This window comes from Solea senegalensis, linkage group LG21 (genome assembly GCF_019176455.1).
Source record: "Solea senegalensis isolate Sse05_10M linkage group LG21, IFAPA_SoseM_1, whole genome shotgun sequence".
Lineage (NCBI taxonomy): Eukaryota > Metazoa > Chordata > Actinopteri > Pleuronectiformes > Soleidae > Solea > Solea senegalensis.
The window spans coordinates 3,661,944-3,682,479 of NC_058040.1; the positions used below are offsets into that span (position 1 = coordinate 3,661,944).

Here is a 20,536-nt window from a genome sequence, read left to right on the forward strand (position 1 = left end):
TGCCATGTTACTTGAGGACACAAAAATAAATCTTAGTTTAAATTGTATTAAAACTATATTATAATAAGTTAATAACCTAAGAAATGAAAAATAAAACATTATTTTCCACATGGTCAAGAGTGCGTTTGAAAATGGATTTTAAATGGAGTTCATGGTATTGTCTCATCTTTGTGTGTCTGTGCATTTGTGTTGTGTTTACTGAAATTCCAGTGACTCAAACATAAGAGTCATGAATAAAAACGTGTGCATTTCTGTTGGTGAGAATAATAATAATAATAATAATAAACCTCTGCTCTGGTCAAATAAGCCATGAAATGAAAGTGTCTCCATGTCTATGTCCATATACAGTATGTATATTATTTGTGGTTTATTCAGACATAGTAGTTTATTTGCTTCTCTTCAAATGGGGGAAATTGATTTGTAGAACATGTTTTACTTGTACTGTATATTATTTTATTATGTTTACTTTGTTTGATTTGTTGCACACTATGAAAACCCTCATTTAACCACACAGGAACTAATCTGGACCATGAGCCGCTGACACTGCTCCCATTTGGTTTGAAAGCAACAATGAAATGTATAGTGGAAGAAATAAAGGGAGGAATAATATACAGCAGAGGTGTCAAACTATAATGTCTTGTTATAATGAAAACGTGACCTCCTCTTCCTTTTGAACACAGTGAACCATTTGAGCTTGTTGGGTGTTTTAATAACAGATGTGCACATTATTATTGAGTTGATTTCTCTATTGCATCATAAATATGGTATTATTGTGGGACAATACACAGTTCCATGTCAAAACAAGCACTTTTACTTTGAAATTCAGTGAAATATCATCATGATATAATTTTAAGGTCATATTGTTCACCCGCGGATATTCTCTATGGACTTTGGTGCAGAAGAGGAAGCAGTTTACAAACCTCAGTTTGCAATAGAAAAAGGCCGTTTATCGTAGATATTCCAGACGCAAAGAATAATGTGGATTATTAATTTCACTTTTTTATTATTCAGCAACAGTAACACAGATAAAAAAATGACCTGATTATAGTCTAATGTATATGTTTTTTGTATTCTAACATTATTTTCACGTCGAAGGCACTTTCACAAAATATGATTCTGGGGAAGTTTAAAGGTTGAAATTGTAAAATAAATCAGGCACAGAGACTAGTTTGGCGCGGCTAAAGACTCTAAAGCTTTGCACATTTCTGACAAGAGTGTCACTGGGATTGAAATGGCGCTGCTTTTTCTTGGCAAATCACGTCAACACAAAGTGAGAAGCTGAGGCTTGAAGCGTCTCAGAGAAGGATCTCCATTTGTGAAGACATGAAACGTGGGCTGTGGATCTGTGTGCAGTGTGGCCAACGGCGTTCTCCTTCTCACATATTATGTGCTGGCGCTCTACGCCTGGGCCAGCGCTTGTTTCAGGTCTCGGAGCAACATGGACGCCATGACGCTCTTTTCTGTGTTGATGGTGAGCAGAGCAGAGCAGGACTCCTTCACCTCCAGCGACACCAGGACCAGATCTCCACTGCTGACCGTCCGCCCGGCAAACCTGCAGGTGAGCAATATCACATGGGTCAGATTTATTTATTTATTTATTTATTTAACACTTCACTGCCCTTCTGTGTTTTCTATTTAATCTCTTTTATATACATTTATTTCAGTGAATCTTGTATTTTACGCCCATTTGACTTGACTTTGTCGTGTGAGGTGTGGCCTAAAGGTGAGCGACTGATTCTATCACGGAAATAGTTTTGTTAAGATTTAAGAAAATCCTTTTTTATTGTAGTATAATTTAAAAAGAAACAATACAACACAAATAAGTGCCCGAAATGTCATTTTCTGCCCAGGAAGACGTTTTAAATCCACAATTAAATCAACTTTCACTAACGAGCAAATACTGTATAACCTTCAATTACTGTGATAACTGTCAATATGGATTTTATTTTTTAAGCATTGTTTTGCTCTATCTACATTGATCTCAAATTCACACCAGGGCAACAATTATTCAATGATACGATTTTTATTAATCGATCACTGAATTAATCATCTAGTATTTCAGATTTTTTTAGCTTCTAAAATAGGAATATCTTCTCTCTCTCTATATATATATGTATATATAAAAAACCATTAAAAGTAAATAATTGTGGTTTCGTGGACATTTGAGAACATCATCATTTTGAGGTTTGAGAAACACTGATCAACATTTTATGGACCAAACGACGAAGTGAATAATCAAGAAAATAATCGACAGATTAATCGACAATAGAGGTAAAAAAACAAGATTTCTGGATTTTCTGGTTTCTTTGCTCCATTTAACAAGGAAATCATTAAAACTGAATCATTTTGATTTGTGGACAAAAATAAAACATTCAAGAATATCATCATTTCCAGGATTGACAAATACTTATCGACATTTTTCAAAATTTTCTGACATTTTATGGACCAAACGATAACTCGATTAATCGAGAAAATAATCGTTGGTTGTAGCCCTTATTCACACCCACTGTATTTGGGGCATCAAACTTTTATTTAAATACCACTCTACCACTCAATTAGTGGACAGAATAACGAGTGCTGGTGACAGGTATGTGATGATATTTAAAAATAAAAGCAAATGACATTATGTCTAATATGTACATTAACCGTCCTTCTTTCTATTACATATTAATTATCATGTTTACGTTCTCTTTACACAGATAATGACATGTAATCTCAGTGCTAATGCTACAGATTGTATGATTCTACAACTAAATAATCACTTTTTCACATGAAATACAGCCACTGACTTCCACATCATTGAACAGCTATTGCATAACAAACATCGAGCAGATTAGATTCAAAAACAACAACAGATAAATGCATTGGGTCGGCCATGACCTGCTGCTCTTAACTCACATTTCTCACCTCAGCCCATAAATCCTCACATTAGAAAATTCTCACACCTCGTAATTACCCCCAAATTAGTGAGGGAGACAAAGAGGGAAGATGATGCGACAGGAAATACAGAGAGCGGCACAACAGACACTCTATTATTCCAGCTGACTAAAGAGCCATTAGGGCTGAGACACGCCCCTCGTGCCAGTCAATCAAACCTCAGCCTGTTTTTATGGACTGTCGCTGTCTATGAGTGTGTGGGAGCCTTGGGACCAGGATCAGGGAGGGGACGCCCCCGTCCCACCGTCCCACCAGCTCCCTCTGGGCCATCGGAGAATTCGCCGTCTCCTTGGAAACCGTCCCTGCAGACTGGTGGGCAAATCTGGACACACATGGTCCCCATTGAGGGTGCTAACAAGAGGCAGACAGGGGCTGTGACCCACCGTGACCCTGTGTGAGGGGGACAGAGCCGAGCTGGGCCCCCCACCCTCTCCCTCTCCCCCTCCCCTCTGGCCCTCTGCATCTCGGAGCCTCACGTGGCTAACTCCGAGCCATCTGCCTCCATTTAGCACTACATCCCCGCAACAAAGACCCCCCGTGGTCGCCTGCTTAGGCCTGACAAACAGCCCACAAAGAGCCCCACTTAGGCCTGACTAAAGCTGGTGAAGAGGCCCCAGAGGGCGGCCTGAGGACAGACACCGGCACAAGAGCGCCCTCCTCCCGAAACCCTGTGCCGCGCGGCGGGAGCGACTAGCACGTCCACCAATTAGCACACACAAGTTGGGTGCATACACAATGAACCTGTGCTGGCTCACAAACCCAGTGTGTGTCTGTGTGTGTCTCTGGGGAGCTGCTAAATTATCATCAACAGAGGGGAGGGAGTTTATCAGGGAGGAGAGGGAGAGAGAGAGAGAGTCCTCCTCAGGCTTAATTAAAATATTAGCCACTTCAGCAGGAAACACAAGCCATTCACAAAGCGGATTCATTTTTCTTTCAAAAAAAAAAACCAAAAACCCCAACAACTCTTTGTTCTGCTCTCACTTCCGTTAAATATTCAAGGGCCGTGATGACGAACTGTGGAAATCCAGGACGTTTGTGCTTCGTTCAACCCTTTAAAAATCCTAATTTCCTGTCCCTGTTTACACGCACTATTCAACAAACAATCACAAACGCGCAGGTCTCTTGTCCACTTCCCTCGTGCCCCCGCTGTCAGCAGCTTAAGGTGTCTACGTGGTCCCTGTGGCTTTGCTAATGGATTTAGGATATAAATCTATCATTTAGTCAGCCAGTTAACACTACCCTAAGGCTGCTTTCATTCTGTCTCAGGAGACGCCGCTGTGCGCCTTTGTTCATGTGATGGAATAAGAGCCGGTGAGAGAAACAGCGGCGTTTGGTTCTCCGAGCGTGTTCCCGTTGAATATTTTCACTCCGCTGCCGGTGAGCGGACAGACCTCGTCTCCGCGTCCCTAACGCGGCGTCAGTGCATTTTTAAGGACAACAGGGGGAAAGATTAAGGGAAATGCAGGCCTTAAATGGGTCATTGGTATTCCCCCGCACTCGTCACATACTGGGGGCTAAACACTGGATTAATTGCAGTGTATGGAAAGAAAAAGCAAAGCATAACCCCTGGACTTAGAGCGGGCGGATTGGCATCGATCGGCAGGGCTGCGGCTAAGCATCACTCTCCAATTATCTGTGATTCTCCTCAGTGTGTGTGTGTGTGTGTGCCATCTGCCTCCCCCTCCGCCCTGCCACTGCAAACACAGAGTGGGCTTCACCTTTGCGTTCGCCCTCACGCGGAGAAGACAGCAAGGTTTTTGGCTGGACTTAACCCACGGCAACTACACTATCACCAACCCCCCCTCACCGCCGTATCTTTACTGTGCACATGTTTTATTCTCTGGAATAAATAATTCAAGGTGATTTATTTCAAACCGGCCCAGTAACTACCTTTAACCTTAAAAGAGTCACTGCAGAGCGCGGTTAACAAAGTTTCCGACGGCGTTTCACGCACATCCACATACATAACTGTCCCAGCGTCTGTTTTATAACATCAGACCCATTCAATACAGTTTTGCACGTCAGCAATAGGCGATAGAGAAATAGAGAATTTAAGCTGCATGCAGCGAGGAAAGGACACTCACAACCCCGACGTGACTCAACAACAGTCAGCTTAATACCTGTGCCAAATTCCATGAATCCTGGATCAACCGCGTTGTAACGGGAGCCCGAAATGAACGAGAGGGGGCGCTACAGAGCCAGTGTATCACGCGACAGCAGTTTGTTATTTCAAATTTGTGCGTCAGGTTTTGTGAGAATCTGACTTCTCTAAAGGGCCTTGAACATGTATTCGTAAATAGAAAAACACAGGAAATCCAACACGGCCGACTTCCTGTTTGGTCAAACGTTCCCAAAAAAGAAAAAAACACAAACCTCAGCAGGTTTTTCCCTGCATAAGAAAACAAAGTAAATATGGAATTGCCTCATCACATCGAATGACTGTGAATACTTTGACGCAGTTTTGTGTTCATTAAAGCTGTCGAAAAGTGGGATTTTAAAGCAGTCGAGCGACGATGACAAGATAACAATAATGGGCTGTAAAATAAATAAATAAAATATATTTGAACACATCTCTACTGCAGACCCTCCTTCTCTCTTCTCCTCTGCTCGAGACGTTTTTGAGACGAGCAGTGAGGCATTTTAGATTTGGCAGCGAGCTGCAGATTAAAGTGTTCTGGCAACCCTGGTGTGTGGCAGCAGGTGGCGCAAGAGACAAAACACCAACCCCAAACATAAACACAGTTTTGCTAAAAATGAAAATTGAAACTGTGTGAATACATTTCTTATATAAAAAAGCGCTTTAAACACGCACCGTGTTTTCACTAAAATCAAAAAAATCCAACAGTGTGGAGGAGGCTATTGTTCCATCCTGGTACGGGGCCAGGTGGGCAAGTGGAAGAGTGTCCTTCAGCCGACTGGTCAGCGAGGCCAGAGGAGAGCCAAACACAAGCGGCCAGACTCAGACCAGGCAGATGGCCAAACCTATTAGCCCCAATTAGAGGCAGGAACCCTTCACACATCTCCACAGCTCGGGCCATACGGACACACCAGCGCAGCGCTGCACTCAGAAGGCCAGACGGACATGAAAGGTACGAGAGGATATGCAGAGGCTCGAGAAGAAAAGGGACAGGTTCGGGGAAGAGGAGAGGATTTTAAGTCAAGGGTCTCAGCTGTAACTGAGACAAACACTGCACACGCGACAGGGAATAACCCACATTACAGGATGTTTTTAGGTGTATTCTGTATCATCACATGATAGATCATGTCCCACCAGTGTCGGCTAAGCCATCTACAAAAGAGAGAGACCAGACGTTTAATTAGTCTTAGGTTATAAATGACGCTCCGTTCCGTTTTAAACGAGAGACGAGAATTCAACTTCACCGAAGATTCGCAGTGTTTAGAGAAGCATAATTGAATTACATGGAAGTGTAAAGTCGAGAGAGAGCACAGCTTATAATTCAAGGGGATCTTTCTTTCCTTTTTTGGAAAATTAGGCTCTAACCAGACGGATTGGCAATGCATGCAGAATTCGATCAAATTTGCTTTCAAACGGACTGAAAAATAGAGCACATTTATTCTATTCCGCCTGTTTAGACATAAACAAGAACAGCGTTGTCTACATTTGCTTTCCTGCTTGATTTATTGCCATCCTCCTTTCCAGCAATCAATTTCTGTGTTTCTGTGTTCCCCCCCTCCTCCCTCCCTCCCTCCCTCCCAGCTCCACTCACCTTCCACAACTGTGTGGGGAAAAGCAGTGCTGCACCCTGCTGATAAACAAGGGGAGTGCAGGGATGCAGGGTGTGTGTGTGTGTGTGTCGTTTACCACACAAAGCACACGGGGTCAGTTTAAAGCACACACACGTCAACACGTGTCATGAACTATATCATTTTTCCTCCTCATATTGAAATAAAAATCCATTATTTCCCCGTGAAACTCCCACCGGTGTGAGGGCAGAAGCTGGGGTCACCGGACGGAGGTCACCTCTCAAGTCACATTTAATGACGAGCGACCTCCACCGTAAAGCTCTCAGTGGGTGTATCCGATCAGATCGATCGCTCCGCTCTGCGCACGCGTCGTGCCGCGTGTTACTCGGCGTAAAAAACCTAAAACGCCGACTGGAATTATTACAGGTGCTGAAATGATTAGCCGATTGATCCGGCGGTGGATTGGTGGAATAAGAACGGGCAGAAAAACGACTGTAAATCGAGTTGGAGTCACTTAAAGAGCAGCCAGAGCAATCTATGGGTGAAGATTTTCAAGTGTAGCCACTTTGATGTTTTGTCTGCGTTATATTTATTATCATTATTACTAAGTTGTTGATTCAATTTAAGTGAGCGACTGGGCAAAATCTGAACATTTCTCATTTAACTCTAGGAAACTGTCCTGGACACAATGTCGTGAAGAGAAGACGTGGTGTAAATAAACCTAACTGCACGTGGAATAGTCACAAAAATGGGAATATAACAAGTCGACTGATAATGCCAATTTTCTTCCCTGACAATTATGTTGTTTCCCTTGAAATATAATAGTTTATAAACACAAACGTCATTGAACAACATTTAGGATCTGTTTCTCAAATGTACTTTAAATAAAAATGATGTATAAACTAATGAAGAAATGCAAAATATGGGTAATCCCACAGTTGAATTATGTCAAAAGAAATCGTGGATGAAAATCTAATCTTATCTTGTCTAGTATTAAATAAAAACTGCATTGTATTGTATATTTAAAAGGATATTTTCCACGTGTAAAATGACCATCCTACCTCGTGTCAAATACTTACAACAAAACAACACTTTCATTGCATTAAATCAAATAGTCAGATCCTACACAGGTGCTGGCATCAAAACAAAACACTGTGCACGTACTGAATTTAGAGCAACCCGCGAAAAAACACCCCGACCAAATGAAACTGGAACGCTCGCTGGAGCTGCTTTCTACTTCTGAAATACTGTCAAACCTGCCCGCTTCAAATCTGAGGAGACAAAGACTGAGGATATTTGTCAGCGAGGAACTCAATCATTTCCAATAAATAGGACGGACACCGCCGGACAATATGGAGGAGAGTGTCTTTATTACTAGAAGACTGCGGGGTAACATTGGGAGACTGTTGTCCTCTTCAGTCGACACGGAAGCAGGAGAAAGATTGATAGCCTGCAGTCATTTGAGTTATTGGTTATTCTGAATGAAGTATGGGCTTATTGGATGCCAGCCTCTCTCACTGGCTCACATTGATCTCCACTCACTCCTTCAGCTCCCTGTGCCCTTGCTGCTATTGTCTCCTTCTTGTGTGTTTTTTTTATTTCCACCTCTCTGACTTCCTCACTGTCCCAGTCTCCTGACATCCTCCATCCCAGCCTAAATCTATAAAGAAATTATCACCTAAGACATGTAGAGGGAGAAGAGAGAGAGAGAGAGGGGGGACAAACGGGGGGGGAGGGACTGATCGTGTCGCAGGAGGATGGAGTGAAAGACAAAGAGGAAGTGAAAGAGAGACAGTGGCGTGGAGGGAGAGACAGATGGGGGTGCAGAGATGAAGTGAAAGAGGGACAGAGCAGGAAACAGAGGGAGAGAGGGAGGTGTAATTATCTATCAGGTGTTCGGGTGTGCGTGACAGAGGAGGAAGCTCATTAGCACACTCTGTGTACACCAATTACACAGGCAGGCTTCTCGGGGCATTCCCCTGGCATGTGTGCACGAGGGTGAGCACAGCGAACACAGGCACTCTCACCGAATTCACAGCCACAGACGTTTGACTTAACTCCACATTTAAAAAAACAACAAAAATACACACAATTATGCCTGGCACGCCGACCGGCAGCATTTAACTAATTACAGGTTTAAGTGAGAAAACAAAGTCTACATGTAAAAGTGTGTGACTCACACATTTACTCTCCATCCTGATACAAAAGGTGGGTAAATCATTCTCGCTGCAGCACACGGCTACATTTTGTGCTTTGGCAATAAGAAAAATACAGTTTTGTGTTGTTTTTATGTGCGCTGATTGATCTTCAGCATCATTTCCAACTCCCGTCTGCATTCAAAGTGAGATAAAATACCCACAATGAAAAAAAAACCCCTTCCTATGTAGCTATTATATCATGCATTTTTCAAAGACATAATTGGCTCAGCTACAAAGACGCTGTACAGTAGCCTAAGACCCAATGCTAATATAATTTGTCACACTACACGATTTATGCAAGACAGAATAAAATTAAGCAGAGCTTTACTGACTTTGTAGCGTTAGGGAGGGGACGGCTATTTATACGAGGACGTTAAATTCACAGTTTATCACAAACTGACTAGTGTTTTGTGTTATCGTGACCTATGATACAAAAACATGGATTTGTAAGCCATATATGAAGAATGTCACATCTATTTCTATAGCACGTTTGACAAAGTCAAAGTCACGTTTTCACATTTTCATCAGCATATCTTGACGTCGGTGTCTCCTTTACCGTATACTAAACAAAAAAACACAGGAACTGTGCTCTCAACTGGACAAAAGGGTGCAACTGTGACACCGTTTCTTCTTCACCTTGATATTTAAGAATTAAAAACATATTTCAAGTTGCATAAGCACTGACAAAGCTGCATTTGGTTTTATTTAATTTTATTAAGACCAACATGTAATGTAACGTGGACATTCTGACAGCTCACTCGTTGATTAATAACGATAAAAATCTAAATTTAAGTTTAAAGACATTTAAGGCTGACAGGAGGACTACTCGCAAAATATTAATTCTGGTTCCAAATTCATCTCCGCTGTTTTCGTACTGGCGTGTGGGCGTACCTTGTGCACCTGTCATTTAGTGTGAAAAACTCCATTATTGTGTGATTCAAGGAATGAAAAGTATACTCTGTAACAAGAAATACCTTCACATTATGCATTTTAGCAACTCTGTCCTTTGAGAGCTGTTGTTTTGCTGACATTTATATGAGCTATAAAATACTATTAGGGTTTTTAAATAACGTGCGTTCTTTTCCCATCAGAATTAAAAAAAACATCTCACCTGTGGAAGTTGCTCTGGCTCGATGAAACCACCCCTAAATTGGCCACAGACAGGACCTGCTTGCTGATGGCCTGGCTGGAGGTGTTTGCTGTTGCCATGGTGATGGTTTCCGAGATCTCATTCATACCCAGGAGCTTACCTGAGGGGACGCAAAACATTCAGCGGTCAGAAACAGAGCCACATAAATAGAAGCCACTCAAATTCAATGTTTTTATCCACGTTAAACCAAAAAACAAATATATGATTGTAAAATAAGTAGCATCACAGTCAGTTAAAATGTCTATTCAAGTCTGGTTTCTGGTTTGATGCTGATGGAACAACCCAGATGAAACAGCCCGGGTGAATAGGAGAAGCAACAAAATGGCGCATCCATCAATAAAGAAAGATTAAAAGAGAGTGAAGGCAAAAGGCCAGTCCATGTGCTCTCAGTAATGAGCGAGGATTTGCACAAAAGAATGGAGATAAAGATGCACAAGTTAGGTAGAAATAAAAAAAGTAAGTAAAAAGCAAATATGGTGGAAACCCACTTAATGAAAGAATGAATGAACCTCACTCAATCAGTATTAAATGCAAGGAAACTTGCTCTACTCTGTTCAGTCGGGGCTTTTTTTTTTTTGTCTGAGTGCAGGATGTATTCAGCACCGCGGCGGGTGAAGATTAATTAAGGCGGCAGCAGCATTTAGAAGGCACTTAAGGGCTCGCTGATGGCTCGGAGGCGAGCGCGCTCTCAGCTCTCAATAGCTGCCACACTGCGACGCTCTACAGGTGTGTGTGTGTGTGTGCGCGCTTTGTGCGTTTGTGTAGGAAACGGCATTAAGTGCTTTATAAGAGGCGAACATTTTTTATCTTTAATGATTCGGGTGAGAAAATGTTTGTAAGAGGCAGGTTAGGATTTTAGTTTATTTCCTCAGACGGACGATAATAATATTAATCGTCTAATATTTTAACTCTAGGAATTATAGTTTAGATGATTACATCTGCATCGGTTTGTTCGCCTTTAAATAACTGTTCTGGTGATATTGTGTAGTTTTAATGGGGAACAATTTTGGCTGCTTTTTTTCCATTACTACGTTTAAACGTACAATTTATACAGAGACTATAAGAATGTGCAACCTCATGAAAAATATATATTTTATGTACGTATATATATATATCTGTGTATGTATATATATATATATATATCTGTGTATGTATATATATATATATATATATATATATATATATATATATATATATGTATGTATATATATATATGTATATATATAAATATATAAACACACCTGAGCAAAAGTACTCAAAATGTTTAAAATCAGATTGAATTTGTGAAATTTGGAAATACGTCAAACTTTAAAGTTCACGTGTCTCATTTTTATGAACAAAAAAAAGAAAAACACCCTATTTTGTGACTTCTGCACAATTATTGTTACTTTATATCACTACTAAAAATTTAATATAAAATTAATCATAAGTTTGACTCAACAACACATCAGAAGACAAAAAATACGCCTGAATGTGTGAGCTATAAACACACACCCCCAGGACGTCCATATAAGGAGTTGTGAATTATTCCCACTGCAATTACCCAGGTGCACTAAGGGTTAAAAAGTATGGGCCTTTTGCACTGCCACCATTTTGACATGTTATACCCTGAAAAGCACAGAGTTTTTGTTGAGTATTATCCTAAAATATACATTTCTCTGTGCAATAAAGCTCATTTTCTGTTGCTGAAAACCCATCTCTCATACACATCATCACTCTGAATGACATATTGCTTCACTACTGACACTACACAGATCCATCGACAAGGCAAATATAGCGACTGATTGATATTTCAGTATCATACATCGACACATCATTTCCAACAGAAAGTTGACGAAAGAGCAGAAAAAGGACAAAATGGTACCAACACCGAGACAACAAAGACTCGTGTTGCTACCATTTTCTAACTTGAACTGAATGATGACGACGATGACCTTTGAACTCACCTTGCTCCTTGGAGAAGTCCTGTTCTGTCATGGTACTGGGCATCAACAGCTCTCCTACGGCCGGCTGGATGGACACACTGAACCCGTCCTCCTTGGTGCTGAGGGAGAAACACAAAAGTTGAAGTTATATAAAATAAAATATATAACTTAACTTAATTTAACTCTTAAATAAAAGCGTCGACTGAAGATATTTGTGACTCTGTGTTTCAAGTTCATCTCAATCTGCCCGATTGGAGTGTGTGTGTTCATGCCTCGTTTGTGTATTAAACGTTTCTCTTCTGATTGCTTTTGCGAACCCACGCTCTGTGAATGGCATTTTTGGGCCGGATTGATTCCCCCCCATCCCAAACAGATTTTCTGATAAGGTTATTGATCGGCTGAGCAGCGGTGCCAATGGCATTCAGCAGGTTGATTTGGGCCGGGGCTGATTACTGCAGGAATAATTGTTATCGCGGGGAAGTGGGATCAATTGTGGCTGATGTCTCACCTGGGAGTGCTGGCACAGAGCAGGTAGAAAAAAAGGAGAATTAACAAAGAAATGGACAAGAGAAGAAAAAGGGAAGAGGAGATACAAATAAACTGAAGAAGGAGAAAGAAGGGAAAAAAAATAGGGCGATGTGATGGTGAATGTGGGAAGAGAATGAGAGCTGTGGCAGAAGATAAGCAGTAAAAAAGATGTACAAATGAAAGAGAGGGAGAAAATAAAAATACACCTGACTTGACATGAGTAGATGTCAGGTTGTCTTACCACAACTGGAAGTTGGCTGCTTGCGTCGAGTCGCTGAAGTCAATACCCATGGAAACCGTCACCGAGGCCTCTGGCTCCAGCCGCTCTGAGAGTGGAAAAGAGGGGAGGGAAAGACAAAAGGAGGAGAGGGAAAAAAGTGAGTGACAAGGGCACAGTGTGCATTGCGGGGAGGGATGGAACAGCAAAGGCAGAGGAGGTGGAAGACAAGGTGGTGATGGTGGGTGGCAGCAGCAGAGTGGAACAGACAGACATCCACACCACTTGTGTTTTCTACTTCACAAAGCAAGGCCACCGTGTGTGAGAAATCTATCCTTCAATCTCATTCCCCCACACCTCCAACCTCACAGAGGACAGGGGAAAAAAAAAGCACACATGAAGGACTAGCATATTTCCAAAACAACAGGCCTGTCAAAGAGAGCATCAGCATCAAGAGGGAGCAGGTAAGGGAGATAGACAGAGTGGGTGAAAGGCGAGATGGGAAGAGAGTTAAGTAAAGCCAAAACTGCTGAAGAGAGAGTCTGGACAGCTGGAAGCCAGAGGAGGGGGGAGGAGGCGGAGGGAGGGAGGGAGGGAGGGAGGTTAAGGATGAGAAGAACACAGAAAGACAGAAACATCCTCCACGCCTCCCCAGTCGGCCTGTGTTTCTCTCTCTGTGGAGCCGGGCTATTTTATTCTATAACTCTTTCTACAACCAGAGAAGAGCAGAGCGGAGGCTCCAGAGGAAAGCGCCTGAAAACAGAGTCATCATGGACTCACACTGAATCCAGCCTTCACTGCTCCCTTAAAACACCTTTTTTTACTCTGTTACTTCTCCAGTGTCAATATAAATATACTGTATATATAACTAGCATTATACATTTAAATATAGATGATATAGAGCAAATTAGTCATTTGTCTAATAAGAGGTGTTATTAACCAAGGACAGGCAGGTTTAGATCCAGCCTTGATTTGGCTCAACTAGTTCACAAAACAGAACAGAACTGGATTTGCAAAACTCATCTAAGTACTGTTGTGAATATACTTACATTTTGATTTAAAGTAACCACTATGGCGGCTAAGCAAAGAATTAAAAACAACGTCTGACGCAACAACACGTCTAATACAGGTCCACAAAATATTACTGTTGTATCTTCAGGGTCCAAAATCTATGAATCAATAAAGATTGGATTTAAAACTCCACCCACAGCCACTAGATGGCTAAATTAAAATACGAAAACATGGGCTGGATGTCTGTGTGATCACCATCGCCGACGATATATTGTCCTTTAAAGCTGGAATAAACAACGTCTAGGGTTATGATGTTAAAACTGATGGCCCAGAGTGACGGTGAAAGACAAACCTCACCATCTATGTGCTCCCTGATGTTCTCTTGCCTACCAGGATGTTTTTGGTAAATTGATTCAAGACACTCTAACCCACACGCAGGTGTGTATTACGCAACAACACAACAAAAGTACCTGTGTCCTGTGTCTTTACAACACAAATAAAACAGGAATCCCTACAAGCAAGAAAACTCTCCGTCTCGCCCCGAAACTCAAAAAGTAATTGATGTTTACTTTGCTGTATTACATTACACTTTAAGCAGAATTACAGTTTTAACAGCCGTTCACATGGTGTAGAGCGGCACTGCACCTCGTAGATGCACCGTGCAGTATTTCTTATTAAATACAAACACTGCCATGTGACACCCGCCCCTCCCTCTAACACAAACAAAACACCACAAAATAAAGATTTGTCTGTATTCATTCTCTGCAACTTATACAAATCAACTCCAGCCACCCGCTCACACAAGCCGCGCTCAATCGATCCAAATTACCCACTGTTTGCCTGCTTGAGTTCCTTCAATGGCCAATCAATCGCCTGCAATTGACAGTTTTAATGTGCTCCACCACACACTGCTTCTGTGTGTGTGTGTGTGTGTGTGCATTAAAAAAGAGACACTCTTGAGGGAGAGCTGCTCCCTGTCTTATATTACACTCAGTGTAACGACTATACAACCGTAGGACAAGAAATATGGAGATGGCGCGCGTCTGCTAGAACTGATCGATACTAATGACCAAGGATTAGTCCGAATAGGGATAGGGCTATTTGCTGGGCTGACAGCGATCACGGTTATGGGTGTTATGGTCAAATAATGATCATTTCATATCAGACTATAGGCACAGCTCATTTCTAAAGGAGATGCAGCAACATCAGACACTGTGCAGGTTGGAATAAACGTGGCTGACAAAATACAACAGTGAAATTAGAGTTGGAATCACGTGTGAGAACTTAGTCATAACAAATCAGTAGATTTGTGTGTATAGTATAATAGGGAGAGAAATGTATATTATTGTGAGAGCTCTACAGCCATTTACTGCACATTTTTTATGACCTTGTTAAGAGAACTGGAAAATAGAAAAAAAAAGAAGAAGTAGCTTTTCTGGGTGTTTATTCAATTAAATGGATAATGCTCATTTTAATTTCAAATTACAATTTAGCTCTATTACCTATACCGTTAACTTAAGACTGTAATGTGGATTTATGCTTGGCAATTAGCAGATGTGATGTTTTCACCAAGAAAATGGCTCCTTTTGCTGGAGTGATATTTTATAACTTTGAATAGTTTATGTTAGCAGTGGGCACTGTCTTCTATTCAACATTATTCAAAAATACATTTTTCTGATACTTTATAAAGTAATTACAGCAGTAGTGAATCATTAAAAACTGGGAATTAGAACACAGAAGTAGTACATATCAGACTTTTGCTCATTAGTTCTTGGTGTTGTGTGACTCCTGGACTATACACACAATATCAAATGCTCAGTAAATGCCTATATTTTACGTATGGGTAGCATAGTTTTGCATTTTATTTTAAAAATGCATCACAGTGCATTGTGTTTATTATTCTATCCTCTATTGTTTCTGCTGCTCTAACACATATAACGTCTCCCTTGAGTGGTTAATAAAGTGATATTGTATTGTATTCTATTCTTATCCTTTAATATTTTGTTTATCTTTTTAGTTCATTTAGATTACAACAAGCATCGTTTTTGCTGTAATCTTAAAATGGGTTTGGTGAATTTATGATGGGGTGTGATGAGTCTTCTCCAGCACATCCCAAACATTCCTGAAAAGCCTGGTCATGTGGTCAGCTGACCTCATTTTTAGGACATCGTGGACCTGACCACTTGCAAGCAGACTGTACAGGCTTGTGCAAAACGTTCCAATCAACTATTTTTGCTCCATTTATGCTGTAATGTTATACATTACAGCAAAAACCATGATCATAATCTTAAAGGAATACTTCACTGATTTGCATTTAGCTTTGTATTACTAGAATAGGGGTAGTAATATCTTCATTCTTTTTTTTTGTTCCACCAGTGACACTTGGTCCTGTTAGTGTAACTGTTAGAAGTATTCCTTTAACAGGACAACTTAATGGACCTGAATACTGACAGGCTCTACAGTGGCACCTTTACTCACCGATGGTGTTAAAGCAGTGGATGTTGAGGCTTGCAGGGTTTCGCTCGCCAACGTGGATCTCCTCCAAGGTGTGATCCGAGCTGTTGGTCAGTATGACCTGCACCCCCACCATACTGGGCTGGTACAAGCACGGCTGCCTCGGGAAGTGATACTTGGCCGAGAGGCCTTTTCCCGTCATGTGGTGAAGCAGCTCGTGGGTTTTCATGGGGCCAAAGGACGGAGTGGTGACCTGATCGGAACAGAATATGAATGAACAGATGAGGAGTGTGACTTTGTGCAGGTAGCAAACAATGCGACTCATGTGATTATCAGAGTGAGGAACAGCTGGATTAATCACAAACAAGAGGAAAAACAGTACGGGCGGAAGAACATTGCACAGGAGCGCAGGACTCTCCACATCGATGGACGACCTGTGCATTACAGTGCAAATGCATCCACACAAGAGGGCAGATTAATACCAGAAGCTTCGCTCTTTCCATCACGTATAACCATGCAAGTGATTGTGTACAATCAGCGACCACAATGCAGCACTTTCCTGTGGAGTGGGACAGAGCTTTGGCTGATAAACCACCACAGCCACCATCCTCCCCTAATTGACTCTGCAGGGTACAGAGAAGTCCATTTAAAAATGTCCTAAATCAGGCCGGTTAGATGGAAATGGGCTGGATGCTCAGTCGAACCAGGCTGACTAAAAAACAACCTCTAATGAATAGAAACACAAGTGCCTGAATGGGCCAAACCAGCCACTCACAGGCCTTTATAAAGGGGCTTTTACCTTTTCAGAGGCAGGAAATCACATTAGATTTGAGAGGTGAGGAAAAGAAAAGGAGGTGGAGGTGGTGTCCCTTTTTCCCCCCCCTCTAAAACCTTTAAGATGAACCTTGTTCACACTTGGTGGCATTGTCTATTTGATGGAGGCACAGCTCCTTTAGGTTAAAACTGGGTTACCCCAACAAGTTATTTATATATAAATATATACCGTTACTGTCTGTCAGGAGCTGTCAAATATGGGAATATTTACCAAAATGGGCATGAACCTCTGCTGCGTCTACAAAAGCAGGTGTAGATTCTTCCACCTTCTTCCGTCTTGAGTGACAGAACTAATTAATTCAAAACATCCGTGCGTGTAAAGAGTTTTCACATCGTCTGGAACACTTTGCACCCGAGTGCAACAGTCAGACAGATGTACAGGAAGCAAAAAATAGCTTTTGTTTTTTTGTTTTCTACCACCAAAACAAAATATAAGAAATCCAACTTTCAAAGAAGCAGACGAGTTTAAAAAAAAGAAAAAGAAAAAAAGAAAAGTTTGATGCATCATGAAGTTTTATATGGGGAAAATAAAAAAACAAGCACCAGAGAACAAAAACGGATCCTGTAAACAACACACTTAGATGATTAGGCGAAGTGTGTGGACTAATTATCTTAATTGAATATGACTGAGAGTTTGACACACGGAGAGACGGTGCAAACACGCAGGCATGATGCCACAGCTCACAATGTGTCGAGTGGTGTCAGCGCACGTTGTATTGTTTGAAGCCGGATGTAGGGCGCACGCGTGTTTGGGGGGGAGAAGAAATGCGGCGCCGTCCTCACACTTGTCATGTTGCGTGTGAGGATGAAGAATCGGCTTGACGTACACGGAGGCGACGCGGAGACGAGTCCTGGTGTGCTCACTGTGACATTGTTGAGCTGACATCAAACACTAAACCTGTCGCACAGCAAGATGCGGAATTAAGCAACAGGTTTTGGAGTTTGAAACCAGATTTCTATCAGGAAGCAGAACACTGCGTCAGATCAGTGTCTTTGTTGTGTTTGTGTCCTTTGCTTATTATTCAAATTTTTATATCAAATACTTATTTTAGATATGATCCAGTACCAGAGGTGGAAAGTAATGAATTACATGTACTCGCGTTACTGTAATTGAGTAGGTTTTTTGTGTACTTTTTAAAAGTACGTAGTATATATAGTATGTTTTTTTGGAAGTACTGTAGTTCACTACAATGTTGGCCTGAATTTAAATAAATAAAACAAATACTAACATTCACACTCTGGAAACTTTGGCAATGAATGACAAGGACAGGCGAGTTGGCGCTAAGGAGAAAGTTAAAGGAATGTGTGACCTTTGACGCAATTTGACTGAAACATTATGTGCTTACATATTTTATATTGTCAGCACTTTAATTTGTAAAGGTTTGCCTTTAATTAAAAACAATTCATGAGAGATTTGTGTCCCCTTGTCTTTTTTAACCCCAACTTTGTTAAAAAAGTAACTAATAGTAACTTTTACTGTAAGTAAATTTTAAACATGCTACTTTTTGAACTTGCACGTAAGTCAAAATGTTATCAAAATAGTGGTACTTTTACTTGAGTAGAATATTTCAGTTTTTCCACTAGAATAGAACAGAACTTTCCATAAAATCAGACAGTCATAGAAACACAGTTAAAATAAGATAACGGGATAATTGGAAAAGACATGATAAAGAGAATAAAAAAAAAAAAAATGGAGGGTTAAATTACATTAAAACTGCCCTTTACTGCAGCCGTGAATTAAAAGCTTGGTGGTCAGTTTGTGGAGAAAGAAATACTTATTGCACTTGGAATGATTTTTAGCTGCCAGGAGAACTCAGGCTCAACCTGACTGTATAGAGTATGTCTGTCAACAACTATGCTGTACTGACAGGTACAGTAAATTAATAACATTTATAGAACAAACTTATATATTTATACATTCCCTTCACATAGTTCTTGCTGTCGACAATAAATTAATCTTACATATTGTGTACTGATATGTTTTATCTCAACTCTCAAGACATCAGTTTGGGTTATTGACTTTCAGACACATTTTCCCCAGAGCCACGGAAGACGTTACAGCACTGAGACGAGACTCTCCATGACAGATTGACTGGCCTTGAATGAATCCTGGCAGTATCATCAGTCAGCTGACCTTATTTTTTTGGGCAAATACTATTGGTGAACTTAGACCCGACCAACTGAAGCAATCCGAGAACATTACAGCGCCCCCACAGTGAGTTTTCATATTAGAGCTCCACAATCCAGGTGTCATGTAGGGACTAGTTTAAAAAATACATTTTTTAAAAAAAGAGCCAGCTCGGGTGACATGAGCCATGGAAAACCCCGCCAAAACAACCACAACATCATCTCCACATGTCTTTGTCAGACGAGCAGCGTCTCTCGTGTCCAGACGCGCCCCAAGCGCCAGCGAAGGAGGTCAAACAAACATTTGCGGCGGCGCCATCGTAACGCCACCGCGCCCTCGCAAGCGCCCGTCACGCCACCGCCAGCCTGCAAATTTATTGGGCCACTTTTGGATGTGTCAGAGCAGTCGGTGTCGATAAAGCTGGCCGTAATGTTTGCCACCCCATCACAGCGGTGATTTACCTCCCTGACAGACACATCCTGCTTCAAGGTCCTGTCTGACGCCTCGTCCTGAGCAGGCGTTACAGCGACAGGACATCGCTTCAAACTGCTTATTATCACCAATTTGACATAGTGGACAGTTAAAGTCCCCACACAAGCCCCTTCATCCACCCCCCTCCATCTACTGTTATAAAAGCACAGGCCCATAACACCTGAAGTGTAAATAAGACAATAAGAGGGATGTAACCTTGACTTCTCTGTCACTCTCCCTTTGTTTTTTTTCTCCCATCCTTTGGCTTTGGCTCCTGTTCTCTATCCTGGACAGGAAGGAGGGAGGTGACAATGAGGGAGGAAGTTGATTGAGAGGCTCTATTATGCATCAACTTAAAGGAAGCCGCTGTGATGGATGACACAGGCACCAGTCACCTTCAGCGCCCGCGGACGCCACGTTCCCCGACATCCTCTCTGGCAAATGACCTGAAAATCCCGCTGACATATTCAAAAAAGGGCTAAGCGGAGGCAGGCAGCCTCCTGCCGTGTGCATAAGGAGGCCCATTTAACAGAGAGGGGGAGTTGGGAGTACAGAGATGTATGGACATTATATTGAAAATCCATTTCTGGTTTTTAGACGCCGTCTGCCTCCAATGGCACGGGCAGGATTTCATTATGTTCTACAAGAGTTGTACAGACGAAGGTAAAAGACATGTGTTTGACTTTAGGGCCTAATTGTTCCCTTCACTCTGAAGATGACAATTAATTGAGGGGCATCACAAAGACCTTGGTGGCAAATTGAATTAAATAAATGTTACTACAGCCTCCTTAAACTACTTTAATGTAACAAGAAGTCTCTCCAGCGCACAAAGACAGGGTTTAGTTCATTTACACTAATTTATCAGTAAATTAGATGATCTAAAATGATTAATATTGTAATTTTTTTCCATTAAAGGACATTAGCAATAATAGAGTACTGTTATTCAGACGCAGGAGTGTCCTTTGTCCGGCTTTGTAA

At 41.5% G+C, this 20,536-nt stretch overlaps 1 protein-coding gene across 1 annotated transcript in view; it reads right to left on the reverse strand.

Moving 5' to 3' along the window:
• Positions 1 to 687: 687 nt before the first annotated feature.
• The window catches only part of ap3b1a (adaptor related protein complex 3 subunit beta 1a), a 55,080-nt gene continuing 35,231 nt past the window's right edge, over positions 688 to 20,536 (reverse strand). Inside the window, exons 23-27 of the mRNA XM_044012896.1 lie at positions 16,150 to 16,378; positions 12,685 to 12,769; positions 11,937 to 12,034; positions 9,952 to 10,090; positions 688 to 1,552 (exon numbers count right to left, since the gene is read on the reverse strand). Coding sequence (XP_043868831.1) covers positions 1,399 to 1,552; positions 9,952 to 10,090; positions 11,937 to 12,034; positions 12,685 to 12,769; positions 16,150 to 16,378 — 705 coding nt within the window. The 3' untranslated portion in view covers positions 688 to 1,398. The remainder of the gene's footprint in view (positions 1,553 to 9,951; positions 10,091 to 11,936; positions 12,035 to 12,684; positions 12,770 to 16,149; positions 16,379 to 20,536) is intronic.